Source organism: Mustela erminea, chromosome 6 (assembly GCF_009829155.1).
Source record: "Mustela erminea isolate mMusErm1 chromosome 6, mMusErm1.Pri, whole genome shotgun sequence".
Classification (NCBI taxonomy): Eukaryota; Metazoa; Chordata; class Mammalia; order Carnivora; family Mustelidae; genus Mustela; species Mustela erminea.
Genome location: NC_045619.1, coordinates 17,861,484 through 17,880,785, shown reverse-complemented (window position 1 = coordinate 17,880,785; position 19,302 = coordinate 17,861,484). Strand labels below are relative to the sequence as shown.

General features: G+C 40.0%; 1 protein-coding gene across 2 annotated transcripts in view; it reads left to right on the top strand.

Moving 5' to 3' along the window:
* Positions 1-19,302, top strand: part of STAB2 (stabilin 2) — a 166,974-nt gene that overhangs the window by 12,373 nt on the left and 135,299 nt on the right. For both annotated transcript variants that reach the window (XR_004286657.1, XM_032346573.1), the window contains exons 4-5: positions 14,978-15,063; positions 15,864-15,933. Coding sequence is in view for 1 of the 2 variants with exons in the window: in XM_032346573.1 (XP_032202464.1) it covers positions 14,978-15,063; positions 15,864-15,933 (156 nt within the window). In the remaining variant the exon portion in view is untranslated. The remainder of the gene's footprint in view (positions 1-14,977; positions 15,064-15,863; positions 15,934-19,302) is intronic.

Sequence of the window (19,302 nt, the reverse complement as noted above, 5' to 3'; positions counted from 1 at the left end):
GCAAAGTACTTAGGATGTTCCTGAAGGGTGGCAGGTCTTCAGAATATGCCAGTTACCTTTTCTGTCTTTTGTGGTCTAGGGGCTGTGCCTAGGTCTGATTTTATTGACTCAAGCCTGATTGCAATGCCCTTTCTAATACTTGCCAACCTCATGAACTTGGGCAAGTTACTTACCTCTCTGGCCCTCAGTTTTCTTATCTATAACCTGGGACCAATGATAATGATGATGATGATGACGAAGATGATGATGTCAACAACAGTCATGCTTTTTTCAGTTGTTGGGAGAGTAAGACCACACATATAAAGTGCTTAGTAATAGTAAATGCTCGACAAGTTCTATCCATCTGTCATAGAACTGGTAACTAAGTCACAGTGCTGGCTGCCAGAAGAGGACTTTCCTGTACACTTCATTGTTTATGTAGCTTAAGGCCCCTTAGGTCTACAATTTTTCTTCCCACGACTGTCTACCCTTCTGTCGACCCCATGGGTCACTCGGATCTGTCCAAGCAAAAGCCTGCCCTTCCAGGATATGGGGAAGATAAACCATCAGTCTGCTTGGGCTCCTATAGCCAAATACCCTAACAACAGACATTTGGTTCTCACAGATGTGGAGGCTAGGAAGTCCAAGATTAAGATGCTACAGATTTGGTTCCTGTTGAGGCTCTTCTCCCTGGCACACAGATGGCCACCTTCCCACCGTGTCCCCATATGGGAAACAGAGACTCTAGTCCCTCTTTCTCTTCTTAGAAGGACATTAATCCCATCATTGGTCCCCGTCCTTATGATCTCATCTAACCCTAATGAACTCCCCCAAAACCCCACCACCAAATGCCAACCTGTTGGGGTTTAGGACTTTCACATATGAATTTGGGGATGCACAGACATTCAGTTCATGAATATTAAGTATTCACCTTGGCCTTCAGCCCACTGGGTCATAAGCCACTGGAGAGAAGTCTGAGCCAGGACGAAACACCTGTTAAGAGAAAACCTTCCCTCCCTTGCTGAATGTGTGCTGTTGAGACTCAGGAAGATTCCCAGAAGACAGCAAAGAATACCCAACCAGTAGATGCCTTGACCCTTAGCACAGCCACAGGCAGACACCCAATGACCTCTGAATAAAGCAGACCGCTCGTTTCAATGAGAAGTATGTGTTGGGCACCTCTTCAGAAATAAGTCTAAAGCACTGAAGCTCAACTCACCAGCCCTTTCCCGCCTACAGCAAGAGGAACAAAGGCCCATTTTCTGTTTAGGCTTAATCTCATTTCATATTCTTGTGAAAATACAAAGAGAAAACAACATCTTTGAAAACAATTGTAGGCATTCAATAAATCTTGAATTAATTACTTAACTAAATGAATGTCTTGTAAAAACATTTAAGCTATGTAAAATAATTTGAAGCTATCAACACAGAGAAGCACAATTCTGAGCCTTTAGAGTCAGACACAGCAGGGTGGAAATCCTTGTCTCTCCGTCTGACAGCCGTGTAACTTTATTAGTGATCCTCTCTCTGCCTCAGTGTGCTCGTAGATAAAATGGGGATTGTAAAACTTCATAGAGTAAAGAGTAATAGTTCATAGTTGTGAAGATAACACATGTAATGTCCTTAGCATTCCACTCAAGGTTTAGACCAATAAGAAGAAGAACATGACGAGCAAAAAAACAAAAAAAAAAAAAAAAAAATCAAAAACAAAACAAAACAAACAAACAAACAAAAACAAGTCAAGTTGGTCTTTTTAAGGTCAACATCTGGCTCATGAAGGTGTTCAGTAACAGTTTACCAGATGGTGGCCCTGAAGAAATGCTTCCTAAACACTGGTGTTCTGAAACTACTCTAAAGTATTTGAATGAAAAGGTTCAGAGACTGAAGGTCAGAAACTGAAAGACTTACCCTATGTTTAAAAATAGCCCTTCCCGATTCTAGTGCCTTGCTTTGTTTTCTTTTCCAGTCAGCATAATTATAGGAAAGGACATCTCTGAGGTCTAAACAGAAGTTGAGTTTCGTTAATTACTGACAAGGACACTGACCACCTTTCCCAAACCTATCAGTAGGGCACATGCTCAGCTAATAAATTCTTCTCATTTATTCTTAACTTATAATTTTCGTAGAGTGAAATAACATTATCAGTGCGCAGCTGTATGAGTTCTGACAAGCTTTGTGTAACCACCACCACCGTTAACTTAGAAAAGATTTATTTCATCCCCCTCAAATTCCCTTTGCTTTCATGTCCTCCCTCCCATTTCTGAAGCCCTGGCAATTACTGATCTGTTTTCTGTGCCTATAATTTTACCTTCATGTCACATGATTGGAGTGACACAGTGTGTGGTTTTTGAGACTGGTTTCTTCCAATTAGCATAATGCTTGAAGATAAGTCTGTGTTGCTATATGTGTCCATAGTTCCTTCTTTTCTAATGCTTCATAGCCTGCCATGATGCAGCAGCAGCCAGTCAGTTCATTCACCAGCTGGAAGATGTATGGATTTGTTTCCAGTTTGGTACAACTAAGAATAAAGTCATTACGGACATTCATGCACAGGTTTTTGTGTGTACCTAAAATTGATTTCTTTTTTTTTTTTAAGATTTTATTTATTTATTTGACGGAGAGAGAGATCACAAGTAGGCAGTGAGGCAGGCCGGGGGGTTGGGGAGCAGGCTCCCTGCTGAGCAGAGAGCCTGACGCAGGGCTGGATCCCAGGACCCTGAGATCATGACCTGAGCCAAAGGCAGAGGCTTAACCCACTGAGCCACCCAGGCGCCCCTAATTTTTATTTTTTCATGTGCATATTTGCTCTTCATGTATCTTTCAAGTTGTTGTTTTCTGGAGCATTGAGAGTTCTTTAAATGTTTGACGTAGAAGTCCTTTATATGATGCATGATTTGTAAATATTTCTTTGTGGTCTGTGGCTTGTCTTTTCATTCTTTTAACACTATCTTCAGACGAGCGAATGTTATGAATTTTGGTGAGGTCAAATATATCAATTTTTCTTTCATAGATAGTGTTTTTTGTATCCTATCTAGAAATCTTTCCCTACCTTAATATCACAAAGATTTTCTTTTATTTTTTTCTTCTAGAAGTTCTATAATTTTAGGTATTATGTTCAAGTCCATCATCCCCTGCAAGTTAATTTTTGTATATGATTTGAGGTATGGATCAAGGTTCATTTTTTATATGTAGATTCCTAGTGATTCCAGCATCATTTCTTGAAAAGACTATCCTCTCCCCATTGGGTTGTGTTTGGACTGTTGTAGAAAATCAATTAGCCATCTCTGTGTGGGTGTATTCCCGGACTCCCTATTCTGTTCCAGTAATCTGTATGTATATCCCTTTACCATCAGGATTTCTGTAGCTTCACACTGTCTTAAAATCTGGCAGCATACATTCTCCAGCTTGGTTGCTTTCAAAATTATCTTGTTTATTCTAGTTTCTTTGCTTTTCCATGTAAAATTTAGAATCAGTTAGCCAATATCTACCAAAAAGTCCTGCTAGAATTTTAATGAAATTATATTGAATCTATAAGTCAGTTTAGAGAGAACTAACATCTTAAAGTACTAAATCTTTTAACCCATAACCACACTAAATTTCCCCATTTAAGACTTCTTTTATTTTGTTTGTCAGTGTTTTATCAATTTTAACTTACAAATTTTGCACAATTTTCATTATGTTCACACCTAAGTGTCTCATGGGTTTTGGTAACGTTTTTAATGGTATATTTTCATTTCAATTACCAGTTCTTTCTTATGAGTTTGTACAAAAAAAAAGAAATAAAATTGACTTTTTAAATATTGCTCTTGTATCCTGAGAACTTATTAAATATATGTATTAGGTCTAGTAACTTTGGGAGACTTTTTTGAATTTTCTGCAGGCAATCATGTTGTCTAATATTAGAGACCATTTTCATTTTTCCTTTCCAATATGAATGTATTTTATATCCTTTTTTCTTACTTTGTTTTACTTCTCATGATGTACTATCTGTTTCATATATGGTTGGATTCAGTTTGCTACAAATTTGTTTTAGAATTTTCTAATTTATGCATTAGATTTTTAAAATCTTTTTTATTAACATATAATGTATTATTTGTTTCAGGGGCACAGGTATCTGAATCATCACCTTACATAATTATCAGCACCCACCATAACACATACCCTCCCCAGTGTCCATACCCAGACACCTTATTCCTTCTCCTCCCTCCAGCAACCCTAAGTTTGTTTCCTGAGATTAAAAGTCTCTTATGGTTTGTCTTCCTCCCTGATCCCATCTTGTTTCATTTTCCCTCCCTTTTTCCCACAACTTCTCACCCTGCCTCTCGAATTTCTCATATCAGAGAGATCATATGGTAATTGTCTTTCTCTCACTGACTTATTTTGTTTAGCATAATACCATCTAGTTCTATCCATGTCATTGCAAATGGCAATATTTCATTTTTTAGATGGCTGCATACTATTCCTTTGTGTGTGTGTATCTGTGTGTGTATATATATATGTGTGTGTGTGTGTGTGTGTGTAGACATATATACACACAATATGTGTGTGTATATATATATATCCTCTTCTTTATCCTTTCATCTGTTGATGGACACCTACGTTCTTTCCATAGTTTGGCTATTGTGGACATTGCTGCTATAAACATTCGGGTACATGTGCCCCTTCAGATCACTACATTTGTATCTTTAAGATTAATACCCTCTAGTGCAATTGTGGGGTCATAGATAACCCTATTTTCAACTTTTTGAGGAACCTCCATACTGTTTTCCAGAGTGGCTGCACCAGCTTACATTCCCAACAGTGTAAGAGGGTTCCCCTTTCTCTGCATCCTCACCAACATCTGTCATTTACTGACTTGTTCATTTTAGCCATTCTGACTGGTGTGAGGTGGGATCTCACTGTGGTTTTGAGTTGTATTTCCCTGATGCCAAGTAATGTTGAGCACATTTTCATGTATCTGTTGGCCACTTGGATGTATTCTTTGCAGAAATTTCTGTTCATGTCTTCTGCCCATTTCTTGACTGGATTATTTGCTCTTTGGGTGTTGAGTTTGATAAGTTCTTTGTAGATTTTGGATACTAGCCCTTTATCTGATAGGTCATTTGCAACTATCTTCTCCCATTGTGTTAGTTGTCTTTTGGTTTTGCTGACTGTTTCCTTTGCTGTGCAAAAGCTTTTGATCTTAAATATGTCCCAATAGTTCATTTTTGCCCTTGCTTCCCTTGCCTTTGGTGATGTTCCTAGGAAGAAGCTACAGTGACTGAAGTCAAAGAAGTTGCTGCCTGTGTTCTCCTCAAGGATTTTGGTGCATTCCTGTCTCACATTAAGGTCATTCATCCATTTGGAGTCAATTTTTGTGTGTAGTATAAGGAAATGGTCCAGTTTCATTCTTCTGCATGTGGCTGTACAATTTTCCCAACACCATTTGTTGAAGAAACTGTCTTTTTTCTATTAGACATTCTTTCCTGCTTTGTTGAAGATTAGTTGACCATAGAGTTGAGGGTCCATTTCTGGGCTCTCAATTCTGTTCCATTGATCTATGTGTCTGTTTTTGTGCCAGTACCATACTGTCTTATTGATTGCAGTTTTGTAATAGAGCTTGAAGTCTGGAATTGTGATGTTACCAACTTTGGTTTTCTTTTTCAACATTCCTCTGGATAATTGCGGTCTTTTCTGGTTCCATATAAATTTTAGGATTATTTGTTCCATTTCTCTGAAAAAAGTTGATTGTATTTTGATAGAGATTGAATTAAATGTATAGATTGCTCTAGGTAGCATAGACATTTTCACAATAATTGTTCTTCCAATGCATGAGCATGGAACCTTTTTTCCATTTCTTTGTGTCTTCCTCAATTTCTCTCATGAGTGTGCTATAGTTTTCTGAGTACAGATTCTTTGCCTATTTGTTTAGGTTTATTCTTAGGTATCTTATGGTTTGGGGTGCAGTTGTAAATGGGACCAATTCCTTAATTTCTCTTTCTTCTGCCTTGCTGTTGGTGTATAGAAATGCAACTGATGTCTGTGCATTGATTTTATATCCTGACACTTTCCTGAATTCCTGGATGAGTTCTAGCAGTTTTGGAGTGGTGTCTTCTGAGTTTTCCACATGAAGTATCATACCACCTGCAAAGAGTGAGAGTTTGACTTCTTCTTTGCTGATTTGGATACCTTTTATTTCTTTTTGTTCTCTGATTGCTGAGGCTAGGACTTCTAGTACTATGTTGAATACCAGTGGTGATAGTGGGCATCCCTGCCATGTACTTGACCTTACGGGAAAAGCTCTCTGTACTTCCCCATTGAGAATGATGCTAACTGTGGGGCTTTCATAGATGGCTTTTACCATATTGAAGGATGTTCCCTCTATCCCTACACTGTGAAGAGTTTTGATCAAGAAAGGATGCTGTACTTTGTCAAATGCTTTTTTAGCATCTATTGAGAGTATCCTATGGTTCTTGTTCTTTCTTTTAGTAATGTATTGTATGATATTTATTGGTTTGTGGATATTGAAACAACCTTGCAGCCCAGGAATAAATCCCACTAGGTCATGGTAAATAATCCTTTTCATGTACTGTTGGATCCTATTGGCTAGTGTTTTGATGAGAATTTTTACATCCATATTCATGAGAGATATTGGTCTATAATTCTCCTTTTTGATGGGGTCTTTGTCTGGTTTGGGGATCGAGGTAATGTTGGCCTCATAAAAGAGTTTGTAAGTTTTCCTTCCATTTCTATTTTTGGAACGGTTTCAGGAGGATAGATATTAATTCTTCTTTAAATGTTTGGTAGAATTCCCCTGGGAAGCCATCTGGCCCTGGGCTCTTGTTTCTTGGGAGATTTTTGATGACTGCTTCAATCTCCTTACAGGTGATGGTTCTGTTCAGGCTTTCTATTTCTTCCTGGCTCAGTTTTGGTAGTTTATATGTCTCTAGGAATGCATCCATTTCTTCCAGATTATCAACTTTGCAGGCATATCAAAGTTGCTCATAATATGTTCTTATAATCGTTTCTATTACTTCAGTGTTGTTTGTGATCTCTCTTCTTTCTTTCATGATTTTATTAATTTGGGTCCTTTCCCCTTTCTTTTGGATAAGTCTGACCAGGGGTTTATCAATCTTATTAATTCTTTCTAAGAGCCATATCCTGGTTTTGTTGATCTCCTCTACTGTTCTTTTGGTCTCTATTTCATTTATTTCTGCTCTGATCTTTATTATTTCTCTTCTCCTGCTGGGTTTAGGCTTTCTTTGCTGTTCTTTCTCCAGCTCCTTTAGTGGTAGGGTTTGGTTGTATATTTGAGGACTTTCTTGTTTCATGAGAAAGGCTTGTATTGCTATATACTTTCTTCTCAGGACAGCCTTTGCTGCATCCCAAAGATTTTGAACAGTTGTATTTTCTTTTTCATTTGTTTCCATGAATTCTTTAATTCTTCTTTAATTTCCTGATTGACCCATTCATTCTTTAGTAGGATGCTCTTTAGCCTCCATATATTTGAGTTCTTTCCAACTTTCCTCTTGTGATTGAGTTCAATTTTCAAAGCACTGTGGTCTGAAAATGTGTCACAGTGATCCCAATTTTTGGTACTGGCTGAGAGCTTATTTGTGACTCAGAATGTGATCTATTCTGGAGAATGTTCCATGGGCACTAGAGAAGAATGTGTATTCTGTTGCTTTGGGATGGAATGTTCTGAATATATCTGTGAGGTTCATCTGGTCCAGTGTGTCATTTAAAGCCTTTATTTCCTTGTTGATCTTTTGTATTGATGATCTGTCCTTTTCAATGAAGGGAGGTGTTAAATTCCCCTACTATTCTTATATTATCGTTGATGTGTTTCTTTGATTTTGTTATTAAATGGTCCTTATAGTTGGCTGCTCCCCTGCTAAAGGCATAGATATTTAAAATTGTTAGATCTTCTTGTTGGACAAACATTTTAAATATGATATAGTGTCCTTCCTTATCTCTTATTATAGCCCTTGGCTTACAATCTAATTTTTCTGAGATAAAGCTTGCTACCCCTGCTCCTTTTTGATGTCCATTAGTGTTGTAAATTGTTTTCTACCTGCTCGCTTTAAATCTGGAGGTGTCTTTGGATCTAAAATAAGTTTCTTGCAGGCATCATATCTATGGGCCTTGTTTTTTCTATCCATCCTGATACGCTGTGTCTTTTGATTGGGTCATTTAGCCCATTTACATTCAGCATAACTACTGGAAGGTATGTATTTAGTGCCATCATATTGCCTGTATGGTGACTGTTACTGTATATTGTCTCTGTTCTTTTCTGGTCTGTTACTTTTAGGCTTCTCTTTCCTGATTTATTGTTTGCAAGTTCTTTTAGTTTTTGTTTATCCTGGAAGATTTTTATCTCTACTTCTATTTTCAATGACAGTCTAGCTGGATATAGTATTCTTGGCTGTGTATTTTTCTCATTTAGTGTTCTGACTATATCATGCCAGTCCTTTCTGGCCTGTGAGGTCTCTGTGGATAGGTCTTCTGCCAATCTAATATTTGTACCTTTGTAGGTTATAGATCTTTTGTCCTAAGCTGCTTTCAGGGTTCTCTCTTTGTCACTGAGACTTGTAGTTTTACTATTAGATGACAGGGTGTTGACCATTTTTTGTTGATTTTGAGAGGGGGGTCTCTGTGTCTCCTGGAATTTGATGTTTGTTCCCTTCCCCATATTTGGGGATTTCTCTGCTCTAATTTGCTCCAATCTACCTTCTGCCCCTCTTTCTCTTTCTTATTCTTCTGGGATCCCAGTGATTCTAATATTGTTTCATCTTATGGTATTACTTATCTCTCAAATTCTCTTTTCATGGTCCAGTAGTTATCTCTCCTTTTCTCAGCTTCTTTATTCTCCATCATTTGGTCTTCTATATCACTAATTCTCTCTTCTGCCTCATTTATCCTAACAGTAAAAGACTCCATTTTTTATGTCACCTTATTAATAGCTTTTTTTATTTCAACTTGGTTAGATTTTAGTTCTTTTATTTCTTCAGAAAGGGAGTTTATTTCTCCAGAAATGGATTCTCTGGTATCTTCTGTGCTTTTTCCAAAACTACTAGCATCTTTATAATCATCCTTCTGAACTCTAGCTCTGATATATAACTAATGCTGGTATTGATTAGTTCTCCAGCAGTCATTACTGCCTCTTGTTCTTTTTTTCTTTTTTCTTTTTTCTTTTTTTTTTTTTTGAGGTGAGTTTTCCACCTTATCATTTTGTCCAGAGAAGAATAGATGAATGAAAGGACAAAATGCTAAAGGGTAGCAATGACCCCAGAAAAATATACAGTAACCAAATCAGAAAAGACCCAAAACCAGTGGGAGAAGAAACAAGAAAAAAAAATTTATATATATATATATATTAGACTGTTGAATAGAACAGAGTCACACACTTATTTTGCAGTGTATTTTGGTTTCTTAGAAGAAACAGCTTCCCAAAAATTTAAAGAAAGAAAAACATTTTTATATATACAAACAAAGGTAAATTCAATGACAGGATGGAATATGACTGTAAAGATGAAAATTTAAAAAGATTTTTAAAAAGAAATTGAAAATGTTCCTGAAAGTTGAGGCAGAGAACTTTCACAGATTCTTCTCCATCCTGCTGCTGATATGTGGACTTCACAGCACCTAGGAAGTCATCTCAAACCACAGCCTGATGTTGTAAATGGTAGAACAATAAAATACAAGGAGTCGGGGTCTAATAATTACAGAGTTACCAGACAAGCTCTGAAATGTTTATCTCTAGGGTTCATTTATATCTGAGAGCAATACATTTGAAGCTGCTGTTATTTGAGCATTTTTATCACTTGCAGCTGAAGCTAGTCTTTTCTAACACCATGCCTAAACTGAGAGGATTGTTGAAAGAGTAATCCCCCCAAGTATGAGGGAACAAGACTCTTGTTTCAGTTGAAATTTAAATCTCTGGTTTTCTATCTCTGGATCAACTCAACTCACACATAGAGAGAAAATTATCACTTTCATCAATAAAAAGATTTGAGTTCAAAAAAAAGGAATTAATAAGATAATAAGTTGGTTGAAAAAGAATTAAAAAAGAGGGAGTGAATGTCATCAGGCTGGAGACTAGAACAAAGCCATATGCCAGATTTAGGGTATATTTTGATCTGTTAGAAGAAACTGTATCTCAAAATTTTAAAGAAAGAAAAATTTATATGTATTCAAAAAATAAGACTAAATACAATGAAGGGTTAGAATATGACTATAAAAATGTAAATTGAAAAAGATTTTTTAAAAGGTATTGATAAGATAAAATAGGTTAAAATGGGAAAGAGGAAATATTCAAAAAAAAAACAGAAAAAGAAAAAATAATGAACATTTTAAAAATTTAACTTTGAAAGACTAAAGAATCATGGGTAAAAAGCCATGAATTCTATTTTGCTGCATTTCTCTAGCATTGGTGTTTTGCAGTCCTTATTGATTGGTAAAATTGGTCTTAGCTGGATGTTCTTGCTGATCTTCTGGGGGAGGGACCTATTGCAGTGATTATCAAATGTCTTTGCTTGAGGCAGAATTGCACCATCCTTGGCCAGGGCCAGGCTAAGCAATCTGCTTGGGTTTGCTCTCAATAGCTTTTGTTCCCTGAACGCTTTCCATACAGCTTTGGAGGAGGAGAATAAAGATGGTGGCCTCCCAGTCTCTGACCTGGAGGAGCCGAGAGCTTGGGCATCCCCCTCTTCAGTGCGTCCTTAGAGAAAAGCAGTCAGTCACTCCTGTTTCCCACTGTGTATTGTATTCTTATGCTCCAAGCTCACCCGGCCTGTTTCTGGCGCACGGCCCCATTTGAAGTCTCCAAACCCAGCAGATTCCTGCTGCATGTTCCCATGCTGCTCCTCCTCTAGGAGGAAGGTGGGGGTCTCCCTGGATCTGCCACTTGTAGGGTCCCTGCTCGAAGAATAGTGGCCCAACTCTGTCTCAGATCATGGTTTAAGGTAAACCAGAGCTGAGAGCTCACTCCTTGGCTCTATCTCTGTAGCCAGCTTCCCCTTCCAATACATGGGAGCTCTGCCACACTCAGATACCCCTGGTCTTTTGGGGACCCCTCGGGTTGTGAGACCACACTGTCCCCACGAGGGCTCTACCCCCTACTTAGCTTATGGAGCCATATCCCTCAGTGAAGCAGACTTCTAAAAGTTTTGATTTTGTGCCCCACTGCTTTACCACTTGCCAGGGGCCTACTCCTCCCCCTGCGGTCTATCTTCCCATATATATTACCTCGGAATCACTCTTCCACACATCCTACCTTCCAGAAAGTGGTTGCTTTTCTGTTCTTAGAATTGCTGCTATTCTTCCCTTTGATCTCCTGTTGAGTTTTCTTGTCTTAGATTTTTTTAAAGAACTTTTGTGTCTGTGTTGATTAGAGATGCTGATCTGTAATTTCCTTTTAAGTATTTGTCAGGCTTGGGAATCAGAGTAAGAATGCTTTCCATGTTGAAGGAGCTGTTCCATCTTCCTCAGTTTTTCAGAATTTTTCAGAATTTTCATATAATTTTTATGATTTCTTCCTTAAATATGAGGTACCTGCACTAGTGAAGCCACCTGGCATGGAGTTTTCTTTGTAAGAAGGATTTTAAGTTTAAATTTAACTTCTCAGATAAAAAGATGCAGGTCTGATTCTTTTGAATAAGAGAGGGTACCAAGGGAGGTTAGATTGGAAAAGTCATAGACTACATGTAATTCTAAGAAGATTGGGTAAAGCTGTTGGGGAGCACTCCAGCCAAAGTCACTGAACAGGGGAGTCCTCCATCTTGCAGGAAAGGGCCTGCTCTAGTATCCACTCTGGTATCCCTGCCACACTCAGGCACTGACTAGAGGCAGATGTGGAAAGTGTGGCCTCATGAACAGGATGGTTGCCAAGAGGGAAATTATGCACCCACAGTGCACATCTGAGAGGTGAATTTTCATAACAACTCTACCTGGAGAGGAGGGCCTCAGGAATCTACCTTTGTCACAATTCCTCCTCCCTCACCTCCTTCCCCAGGTGATTAGAAACAGCTGGTCCAATGAATCACCTTCACAGGAAAACCTGCTTAAATTTTTTAAAAAGAAGGGCCTGTTAGTTGCATCCTAAGGAAAAAGGAGGCCCAGACTTCCTGGACATAACATCATACTCTCAGGAACTAGGATGGGAGATACTCCCTAATTCTTCTGTGACCAGCCTTTGGCCTATAATTGTGTTCTCAGTAGATGGCTTTGCTTTGTGTTCTGCTCTATATATTATCAGAAGGCATGGGCCGAGTGGAAGGGACACCCAGAGGATGGAAGAGTCATATCTGCCTTAGAGGAGGACGTGGGAGAACGTGTTTGAATGGGGGTGGGGGGAGGTACAGGCAAGGGTGGAGGGAAACATATGTCTGGGCAGTGGGATGGTCAGAAGAAATGGGAGATGGACGATGAGGTTGTCCAATGCAGGGAGGAAGCTAACAAACAATGCGAGTGTGGGAACTGGGATCCTGGCGTCATTGTCTATAGAGTAAAAATGCCTGGGAAAACATTTCTGCAAGGTGGCACTGATTTCTGATCCCAGGGCTGGGAGGCCCTGTGTTCTTCTGAGCCAGCCGACAAGGTAAGCTACCAGTCACTCAGAGAGCATCTTGCATGCCTAGTTGTAGGGAGAGGCACAGGGACCAAGAGAGGGAAACTGTGGCAGAGCTGTCATCCCTCTATCTTCCTGGTCCTGCCCAGAGGTGGGCCTGGTCCTCAAAATACCATTTCAAACCAAGAAGGGCCTAACATCAAAAGGAAATAGCAGAAGGGCCATTGGATAGTCAACAATCGATGGAAATGCTCTCATAGCACCTGTTGCTCAGCATTGTGAATGCAAGAGTTTTAGTCGGGCTTCAGGTGAACTTCAAAGTGTTTACCTGGTACCTGCTTGATTAGACCCTATCCCCCCTCTTCATCCCCACCTCCTGCTTCTCTTTTTAAGGTAAAGACCACAATCTTTAACAGAGCCCTTCTTCAATAATCTGGCTGTTGCCCCCTAATGAGACCAAATCTAAGTCAACAGGGCCATTGAGGATTAGGTTGTTTGGGGTCAATGTTGGTAGCTTCAGGTAACTGGATTGAAGAAAACTCTTCTCCCATTAGCCTCATCTCAGTTTGCAAACCAGTATTTATTTGATTGTCCATTAATCCATGACTTTCTCCCCACTAGACTGGGAAGACCATGGAAATAAGGGACCCTGCCTGTGTGCTCACCTTGTACATTCAGGACCTTACAGAGTCCTGATTCAAACAGATTCCTGATAATCTATTTCCTGAGTATTGTTACCTGTTATAGTGCCAATCTGAAAGAACAGAAGCTAGAAAGGATGAGGAGTATCCACTCTAAATAATAACAGCCATTGACTGAGCACCTAATATTTCCAGGCCTTACCGCAACCTGCCAAGAAGACACTAGAGCTGAATCTTAGTGTCATGCATTGATTTTTTTCCCAAAAGGGTACAGCTAGCAAAGACTTGTACTGGGACTCAAACCCAGAAGATGCTGATGGCAGAGTCTGGGCTTTTTTGTGACTCTTCTGTGTCTCACATAGCCACTGCTCCAGTTGATAGGAGACAGCCAAACCAACATATTGGTTTTCAAGGTGATTTATGAATAGCTACATGTCAGGGTGTATTCTCCTTTGCTCCTCACATAAATGTTTCTGTTATCTGCGCTGTTATCTGTTATCTGCTATTCTGGGCTACACCAGGGCTTGATGAGTATACACCATAGCGATGAGCAGTGCAAGTGTGGTAGACTCTGGAGCACCTGCCAGAGTTAAAAACCTACTGCAACACAGTCATGGGAAGGAAGACCACAGACTCAAAATGTGTCATCTAGACTCTGTAGGTTACCAACGTTCTGCGTGCAGGGAAGAGGGAAGCCAGAGAAAACACCATCCATGGGTGTAGAACTCAACTCTCTCACCCCTCCATACCCACAAGTTATAAGTGTTCTTTTCCAGAACTAGTCTAGTAACTCAAGCAAACCATCAGGGTCTCTTTGGCAGAACTGTTTCTCTCTGTGGTTAAATGTATCTTTTTACAAGAACTGTGTTTCATTTTCTATGGATGCTGGTTTCTTGGAAGAGGTATATATATGGCAGAGCAAGCTTTTGGCACAGGAGAGCTTTGTTGATGGGGGTAGGAGAGGAGGGAGGTCCAACAAGTGGACACTTGTGGTAGAGGAAGGGGGAGTCCCTCATTACCCCTGGCCAGCTGGATGGCTTTGGGCAAGTCACCGTACTATCTGTGCCTCAGTTTCCTTATCTAGAAAATGGAGCTAAAAATAGGACTTCACTTCAGGGGTTTGCTTTGAGTAGTATGTATGTGCATCCTTTATTATTATCTAGACCTCTATCATCGGCTATTTTGTGAAATGCATTTGTCTTCCTAACTTTAATTTGGGATAATATTTGATCCTACCTTGTTCACACAAACAAACTCCTACCAAGCCTTTAAAACCCCAGCTTGAATGACTCCTCAGGATGTCTTCCCAGATGTCTGACCTCAATACCTTCCTTCTCGGGGCTCCGTCAGTCCCCTGTCTAGAGCACTGAGGGAGCAGCCCGGTTTTAGAGTCATTCTGAGAGCTGAACCAAAGTCCCAGCTTTGCAACTTATAAATTAGGAAATCTTGGCCAACTTATGTGACCTCTCTGACCTCTCTAAACCCACGTGACCTCTCTTCATCTGCTAACCAGTACCTTTAGCAACATCTCAGGGTTTCAGTGGGAATAACTTAATTAGAAAAATTTAAAGTATAAAAATTAAACGCTCAATAAATGGTAGACAGTTCAAAGCCTTCTAGGAAAGCCCCTGATTATATTGTGATTCACTCACCTTCCCCGCATAACCCTGGGTGATGTCATCAGAGTGTTTAATCATTTCTTATCCCTGGTAACTAGCACACTACCTGACACATAGTAAATGCTAGTACATCCTTGCAAAATGCTGTGTGCAGTCATGAATGAATGAATGTGAGCTCTCTGATTCTCTAGAGTGTCCAGGAGGTGCGAGCTCCCCCTGCAGCGGCAGAGGCATTTGTGCGGAAGGCATGGAAGGAAACGGAACTTGTTCCTGCCAGGTAAGCTCACAGACGTGTTCTCCTTCCCCCTCTCCTTCCCTGTTGTCCCTCCTTAAACACATGTGCATTAGGTGGAGTTTCTAAGAAGTAGCACTATTAGTAAAATGAGTACACAACTTGCGACAAAATGATCTCTTAGGGGCTGGAGACCTTTGAGAGAGTCAGTTCTCTCCTCAGGCTTAAGCACATCCCTCTGTAAAACAGGTTTGATAAAAAAAAAATACGTACATCATTACATTTGTTGAAAAAGTGCAATGAGTTTGTATGTGTGAACATATTTCATGAAACTCTACAGGGCTGTAGAAATTACTGGATCTGTCTGTCCCTGTTAAGAATCCTGTGGTCACTGGATCTGCCAAGGAAGAATGTCTATTGTTACCCCACAAAAGTGACTTTTTGTGAGCTTCAAACCTTTGATAATTTAAATACAAAGAAATCCCTGTGAATGGGATGGAGCTTAATGTCTTCAGAAATGCAAAACTGAAAGAGTATTCATTTCATTCTTGAGTGAAATTATATGTGGCAGTTAGTACTTGCCCTCTGTTTGTATCTTTGGACTGACAAACCAGCTTCCTTCTGAGGAGCTCCAGACTCTTGGTGAAAAATGATGCAGAGTTAATGTATGCATTATAACACAAAATAGTCGAGTATAAAGGCAGAAATAGGAGGAAGAACCTTCAGGAAAGGACAGAAGGAAGATACAGTCAAGAAAAAAGTGCTGACTAGATCATCAGTTAGAAATCCCAGGGCTTCCTAGAACATCTGCTTGAGTCTCATGCCATCTACCTGGTTTTCTACAGGACGGGTTTGGAGGAACAGCCTGCGAAACCTGTGCTGAAGACAACTTATTTGGGCCCAGCTGTTCAGCAGGTAAGTCTGATTTTTATGTAATCAAATGCATTTGTAAGGGCTGACAGTCAAACTTAGCTTAGGCAGCTGAAGCCCCCAGAAAGGCTATTCCTTGCAGGGGAAATTCCAAAGAGTTATGTAGAATGAAGTCTACACAGGCAAAACAAAGAATTGACAAGAAATGCAGTCTTCGAAAAAAGAGACAGTTTTCTGTGGTTTTCAGCACCAGCAGTCAGCTGCTCACCAGTAATGCTTTCTGGCAAACTTGGTAGCATCTCTCCAGGTTCCAGGATCCCATATCCACTTGTTGTTTGCTCTTGAGGTCTTTCTGGGTCCTGGTCTCAGCATAGACCTCCTTCCCAGGGACTTCTTTTTCCATGGTAGTTCCCACCAGATTCTGGTCCTTCCTTTCAGGAGTTCTCAAACACCTGAGGGGATCAAGGGTTGTTGGCTCTATTTTGCAGATTAAACAAGCAAACAAACAAATTGATACTGGCTTGTCCATTCTTTGGGGTCTCCCCAGAAGTAGACCCTGGGACAAGGATTTCAGTACAGGGAGCATACTTGGCACATCCCAGAAACACCAAGAAAATGACATAGGGACTATAAAGGGTGTGTTATCAAGCCAGAGACCAGCATAGATGATTAGAGCTTAATGCCCTGGGGAACTGGGTGTTACTGTAGAACTGTAGAGCATTTCTCTTGGAGTCATCCTATCACAGGGGAGCGGGAACCACAGTGTGGTAGGCAAAATGAGGACCTCCCCCAAATGTCCACATCCTAATCCCTTGGGCCTAGGAATATGTTACCTTACATGGCAAGAAGAATTCAGGTTGCAGATGGGATTCAGGTTAATAATCATCTGACCTTAAAATAAAGAGATTATGCTGGATGATTAGATGGGCCTACTATACCCCAAAGTCCTTAAATGTGGAGGAGGAATGCAAAAGATACTATATCAGAGTGATGAGATGTGAGGAAGACTCTGCCAGCCCTTGCTCTATTTGAAAATGAAAGGGGACCACAAGCCAAGCAATGTGGGTAGCCTCCAGAAGCCAGAGAAGACAACAGGCTGATTCCAGCCCCCAGTGAGCACTTGGGCAGAGCAGCCATCCTAGGAAGGGTTCACAGAACATTGGAAGTTGGCTGGAAGACAAGGAATTGGTAAGGCCTAGAGAATGTGGGCATGGTAGGGACAGTGCCTGCCAGATTCAGTCTCCCAGAAAGGATATGTCAGGTGACCTTTCTCCAAGGCTTCCTTAGTTGTGGCTTTTATGGAAAAGTCAATTTTGGTAGACCCTGCTTTGATTCAAATATTTGATTCAAAAAATATCTGAATCAAAGCAGGGCCTACCAGAATTGGCTTTTCCATAAAACCTATGCCCATATATAGACATCTCAACCCCATAAAACCTATGCCCATACATAGACATCTCACCCCCATAAATCCGCAGACTGTAATAACTTTGACCTGCAACATCAGAGACACTATCTCCTAATCCACGGTTCCTTGAAAGCAGGCACTGATTTGTCTTTCTCCCTAGTACCTCCCATGGTGCTATTGCATGCAAGACATGCACTACACTTCTGTTGTCTGGGTGAGTAAGTGGGTGAGTGCATGAGTGAATGAATGAATGATCGAACTCACTCCAGCCATGTTGTCCTGACCCACAAGCTTGATTTTGAGAGGCAGCATGTACAGAGAATTAGAGCTTTGGCTTACACTCAGACTAGGCTTCAGCCCTAGGAACCCTCAGTGAACCAAGCACATGCTGTCTTGTCTTCATCTGTAAAAATAGAAACAATATTGTCTCCTTTAGCGTTATTATGAGGATTTAGTGAAATCATCAGTACATAATAAATGTTAGCAACTGTTATTACTAATAACTAGTATTCCCTAGTGGCCCCCAATCTGGTGTTTTTGTTCACCCACCATTCCATAGAAGATGATTTCATAGGGGTGTTGGCAAAAACAAATTAAAAACAGATGCTGCTGTTCAGGGTGTTTTTAACATTGCGTGCTATATTAAAGGACATGTCTCCCCATTTGGTCCTTTCCTACCATAATCCTAGGATCTGAATCACATATTTTGAATAAATATTGAAATGGAAAGGGAAAAAGGACAGCATCCAACACTGTTTACTTACCAAGAAAGCCAAGTATGGCTGGGGGATGAAAATTTAGAAAGATGAATCCATGTTACCTCCAAGAAATTGGTGCTGGTTGCTGATAAGAAAAGATATACAAGAAGATACTAAAAATTTCTAAATAAACTATCCTCTCTTCACACTTGTTTGTACCATGGAGGAAGGGGAAGTGAAAGGGAAAAAGATGGATTAGAAACCTAATTTTTTTCCTTTTTTTTTTTAACCATAGCAGATACTCTCCCCATTGTCCATCACCCTGATCATCAGCCACCTGATCCCTCACACTCCCCTCCCCTCTAAAAACCCTCAGACTGTTTCCCGAGATTAGGAGTCTCTTATGGTTTGTATCCCTCTCTTTTTTTCATCTTGTTTCAATTTTCCCTCCCTTCCCCTATAATCGTCTGATTTGTTTCTCAAATTCCTCATATCGGTGAGGTCATATGATAATTGTATTTCTCTCATTGACTTTTTACACTTAACATAATTCACTCTAGTTCCATCCACATCATTGCAAATGACAAGATTTCAGTTTTTTATGGCTGCATAGTATTCCTGTGTGTGTGTGTGTGTGTGTGTGTGTGTGTGTGTGTGTCACATCTTTATACATTTATCTGTTGGTAGACATCTAAGTTCTCTCTATAGTTTGGCTATTGTGGACATTGTTGCCATAAACATTTGGGTGCACGTGCCCCTTTGGATCACTACATTTGTATCTTTAGAATTAATACCCAATAGTGCGATTGCTGAATCGTAGGGTAGCTCTCTTTTCAACTTTTTGAGGAACCTACATACTGTTTTCCAGAGTGGTTGCACCATCTTGCATTCCAACAGTGTAGGAGAGTTCCCCTTTCTTAGCATTCTTGCCAACACCTGACTTACTCATTTTAGCCATTCTGGCTGATGTGAGGTAGGATCTCACTATGGTTTTGATTTGTATTTCCCTGATGCCAAGTAATGCTGAGCACTTTTTCATGTGTCTGTTGGCCACTTGGATGTATTCTTTACAGAAATTTCTGTTCATGTCTTCTACCCATTTATTGATTGGATTACTTGTTTTTTGGGTATTGAGTTTGATAAGTTCTTTATAGATTTTAAATACTAGCCCTTTATCTGATAGGTCATGTGCAACTATCTTCTCCCATTCTGTCAGTTGTCTTTTGGTTTTGTTGACTCTTTCCTTCGCCATGCAAGCTTTTGATCTTGATGATGTCCCAATAGTTCATTTTTGCCCTTGTTTCCCTT